The sequence below is a fragment of the Phyllobates terribilis genome, unplaced genomic scaffold, assembly GCF_046119375.1.
Source record: "Phyllobates terribilis strain yellow unplaced genomic scaffold, ASM4611937v1 Scaffold_4__5_contigs__length_816908805, whole genome shotgun sequence".
NCBI lineage: Eukaryota > Metazoa > Chordata > Amphibia > Anura > Dendrobatidae > Phyllobates > Phyllobates terribilis.
In genome coordinates, this window is record NW_027362764.1 from 470,482,407 (window position 1) to 470,487,127 (window position 4,721).

A 4,721-nucleotide genomic window follows, 5' to 3' on the forward strand; every position below is an offset into this window, starting at 1 on the left:
ACCAGAAACACAAATATCTATGTACAAAAAAATAATAATAAATAAATATATATATATATATATATATATATATATATATATATATATATATATATATATATATATATACACACATACTTCAACACTAAAATACGAGGCCATTATTTTAGGTACAGTCATCTAGCTTCCTGTAGGCAGATCTGTGTATTTTTCATGCTCTGGATAAATCTATAAATTTGGATCATTTCAGTTCATTAATGGTCAGAATATTTGCCTCCTCTTCTAACATGGAGGTATCACATGGAGGGTGATTAATCGCAATGACAAGCCCGACTGCCCCTACCACTAATGGGAGAGGAGATAGGAGGTTACAAAGCAGCAGACATGGTTATCGTTCAATAGAATGGTCATTTATTAGGAAAGAAACAATACTACTATGCCTTCAGAAGAAAACAAACCGGTAAAATAGTCGGGTACAATTCCCTTTTGTTGTAATGAAAACTCCAATGTTCACACAAGCAGATGGAAAACACTGTCTGGTTTGGTCCTCATTATCCACGTAGACATTAAAAAATAAATTACTATATTGCAATATACATGTCCATATAGAAGCTCGCCATATATATATGCTCTGTAACATAGGAAATAAGATACCTTACAAAATAACTTGTGGAGAGAGCAGGAACTTACGTGTTGTCCCTCTACAAACCTGGCAGTCTGTACAAACTAATGGGGTCTTTACAAAGTTCTGGGCCGGACTAGGTGGCACTTGCACCTCTTCTCAGTAATCAGGGGGGCTAGGAGAGGTTGTGGCTCTCGGGGGTCAGAACTTGCTGCAGTCATACACAAATGCCCCCGATGTGCGGTACAGGGACTGACTGGAGGGGAAGGACATCTGACAGCTGCTATTACCGTTCACAGGGGAACTGTTTAAGCCAATTCTCTGCGACTCGAACATCTCCCGCACAGAGTGGAAGTTCTGCTGCTGTCCTGGGTAGGTGGCCCCAGCCAAGTGGCCTAAATCCCCCGACTGGTTCAAGTACCACGAGGGCAGCCTGCTTTGGTGAGGATGCTCCTGGCCAGAGCTCAGGCTGCCATGGCTCAGAGCAGAGGTGGTGGTGGTAGTAATGGAGTAATCGGGCAATGTCTCTTCCACGGTGGTGGCTGCTGGAGTGTTGGCCGAGGTCAAGTGTCCAGACCTGTCTCCAGAGTATAGACTCATGGCTTGCATGTTACAATGGTAGGTCCCTGCAGAGCCGGCACCACTGGCGCTTTGGCTACAAGGTGAGCTGTAGAGAGAGCCCTGACCTGGTGAATAGCTGAGGGAAAGAGAAGGGGCTATGCCCGTCCTGGAAGAGGCGATCAAACTAGTGGCCAGTTCTCCTGTGGCCTGCGGAGACCCCCGGAGGGAGGTCATGATGTTATCCACGCTGAAGCCCTGGCTGTGGTGCTGGTGGTGGGACTCTGCTGGGTCCAGGCCCATGGACCTGCTGGAGGGGATGCTGTGAGGGCTGCCACTGGACATACTGCTGCTGTCTGGGCTCTCGATTTTGGGCACAGGGTTGAGGGCAGGAGACATGGCCTGGGGAGGAGAAGAGGTCCCATTCTCAGTCTTTATATCCTGGATCCGGACCGGCTGGGAGCTGCTGTCCTGTTCCCCCTGTGCCTGGCGCTGCTGGGAGTTAGGGGCCTGGGACTGGTGGTGGTCTTTCAGGAGCCGGTCCTTCTCCTCCTTGCCCCCATCTTTGACCACGTCTTTCTTCTTAAACCTACGTCTCCTCCTCAAGAAGCTGCCATTCTCAAACATGTTGTACGAGTCTGGGTCCAGGGTCCAGTAACTCCCTTTGCCCGGCTTCTTGTCGTCCCTGGGCACCTTGACAAAACACTCATTGAGGGACAGATTGTGTCTGATGCTGTTCTGCCAGCCCTGCTTATTGTCTCTGTAGAAGGGGAACCTTTCCATGATGAACTGGTAGATGCCATTCAGGGTGATCTTCTTGTCGGGGGCATTCTGGATGGCCATGGTGATCAGGGCGATGTAGCTGTAGGGGGGCTTCACCATGTCCTTGGGTTGAGGTTGAGGAGTATAAGGCCCATAGGCTCTGGCCATGCCGGCCTGGTACTGTTCGTGGGCTGGGTGAGAGTACATGCTCATGGGGGCAGGCATGCCAGTGTAGCCCCCGCCAGCTGCTGCCGCAGCTGCTGCCGCCCTGTAGTAACTTTGATCCCCTCCAAGATATGGCACGACACCCAGGGAGTTTGGGCTGGACACTGAGTAACGCGCTTGCATGGTTCTGCCACCTCCTAGTGGAGGCCAAGGCTGCCAGCCTCCCGCCCGGGCACTGATGAGAGAAGAGGGCGCTGCAGGGTCAGGATGGGGCAAGTGTCATTCAGTATCCACAGCAGATGTCCTGCAGGCAGATCCACAGCGCGATGGAGCAGACACGGGAGCTCCCACCCGGTGCTGAGGCCAGGCCCGGGGAGGTGCAGGCGGGTCACCACGCAGAGGGCACTGCTCCCACCTCTGCCAGCTGTGTGTGGGTGCGCTGTCGCTGGGGTGCGATGAGTGGCGCTCCTGCCGGCCCGCGGTGCTGCGCTCTCAGCGGCTGGGGGACATGGGGGAAACTTGGGAACTTTGAGCATCAGTCAGCAGGCAGGGACTTTTCTACAGAGTAGTGCAGACTGCCGGGCCACGCCTCCTCGGCCGCTGTCAGCCAATCAGAGAGCGGGACACTTCCTGATACTCCGTGGGCAGCAGGAGTGTCGGATCCCAGGCACTGACCACACACCCCGCGCCCTGTGCCCGCACACATCACACCCTGCCGGGCACCATGGACACCGCAACCATCTCCGCTCCCAGTGTGAACAGAACAACACATAATTGTTCTCAGATACCAGCAATATTGGCAGCGTGTGCTGAAAAAACCCAATCTGATGTTATGGGCAGCTTTACACCTTCTCCCCGGGGTTGCATGGGTTAAATGCAGTGCATCTTCTTAGTTGTTAACTCAATAACTGCAGGAACAACTCTGCAAGAACGACGTTCCCATAGGTGACAACAGACTGGCATGTGCCACCATCACAGCCTGGCACAATGCTTGGGCAGATAGCTCCACCACTGGGCCTGGCACCGGGTTCTGCAGTGATTGTGGACCTGGGGTGGGTGGATTGGTCTTCTCTGCTATTAGCATCTATTAACCCTGTGCCGGATGACCTGGAAGGTGAGGTGTGAAGCTCTGGGCTCCTGGACTCACACCTCCTCCTATTATCTGCCCCTGCTTTGTAGACAATGTGTTAGATGGGCCATTTGGTCTCGTTATCTCCAGGCTGCTCCATTCTCACCTGCCTGTGACTTGTAAATGAAGGCATGTGTGTATGTGCCACCTTCTGCGAGGACATTCTGTACTGGCGAGCACGGGGTTAAGGGGATGACATGTGTGGCAGAGGCTCCCAGCGCTGGGGTCTGCATGTGACAGACCCCTCCACCCACAGACACCTTTTACACCCGCTGGAGCAATATTCCCATCCACCATGAGAGCAGATCAGGGTTTCTCTAGAGCTGCTCATCTCCATGTAGACATCATCCACATCACCATGGCTCTGTGTGATCAGCATTATTATAGGAGTTTATTGTTATTTTCCTAGCCTGTCCCAAATAATGTCTGGCTTTAGTGGAAATCCTCCAGGAAGCCCGACCTGCTGAATTCATGGGAATAGTCGGAAACAAACAAAAGAGCTGACGTCTTCCAGCTTCACTTCTACATTACTACTACCCCCATCATTCCTCTAAGACTAGGGCTGGGGACACAATCTAATGACTACATCGATTTATCCACCACTATAGTAATATTTACACATATTACTAATGATGTAACAGCCATACTGATGTGACAGGCATACTGATGTGACAGGCATACTATTCTAATTACAGCAATATTGGCGACATTATTAGGACTGAGCCCCCAGATGACACAGGTGAGGGGAGAGCTCCCAGCCAGATTCTCCTTCCCAGAGACCTGCAAATGAACTTTTATTTGCCAGCCTGAGGCTGTTTATACTGAGTGGGATATCCACATTTCACCTTCCACCCTCTCACTACACAGGCGACCACTCACTACTCGCTGCAGCCCAGCTGCAGACTGGCAGAGCCCACAACCAGCTCAATTCTGCCATTAACCTAGTAATACCCAGACAGAAACACAGCAACATTAATGGAAACATTTATTGTCCAGGTCAGAATGTGGCACTTTGTGCTAGCTTTATATAGGATATATATTTGTCATGAATTGGTTTCTTTGAAATAAGTCGAATATATAATTTAATTATGACACTAATACTATTAATTTTAATACTACCAAAAGTAATTTCATAACAATTTCATAATTATAAATGTTTAATGATGTTATGAAAACTATTTATGCCTAATTATTAAACGATCAATCTAAAATATATATTTGTTTAATATATAAGTATATATATGTACGCATTTCTATTTTATTGTTTTTATTTTTCTTGAAAGAGCTAGAATTAATATGCAGAATAATTTTCTATATTGGAAGTATTCCTTTAGTATAGGATCATGCTGCCAGCAGTTTTTAGGGAAGTACTGAACGACTGTTTCTTTTTCGACAAGTAAAAAGAATTACAATGCAAATATTCCAGCAATTCACTTGTCATTTCTATATATTTATTATAATAGACAGCTGAAGTGTCAGATTGTCCCGAGCCAGAATGGGGTTATT

The 4,721-nt window shown here is 48.7% G+C and overlaps 1 protein-coding gene across 1 annotated transcript; it reads right to left on the minus strand.

Annotated features, from left to right (window-relative positions):
* Positions 1 to 367: 367 nt before the first annotated feature.
* Positions 368 to 2,649, minus strand: FOXC1 (forkhead box C1). Its single transcript, XM_073678690.1, has one exon. The coding sequence runs from the start codon at positions 2,267 to 2,269 to the stop codon at positions 803 to 805; it is 1,467 nt and encodes a 488-aa protein (XP_073534791.1). The 5' UTR covers positions 2,270 to 2,649; the 3' UTR covers positions 368 to 802.
* Positions 2,650 to 4,721: the final 2,072 nt, after the last annotated feature.

Excerpts from the sequence above, each read along its gene's own strand:
- FOXC1 (XM_073678690.1), bottom strand. The coding sequence starts at position 2,269 with ATGCAAGCGCGTTACTCAGTGTCCAGCCCAAACTCCCTGGGTGTCGTG.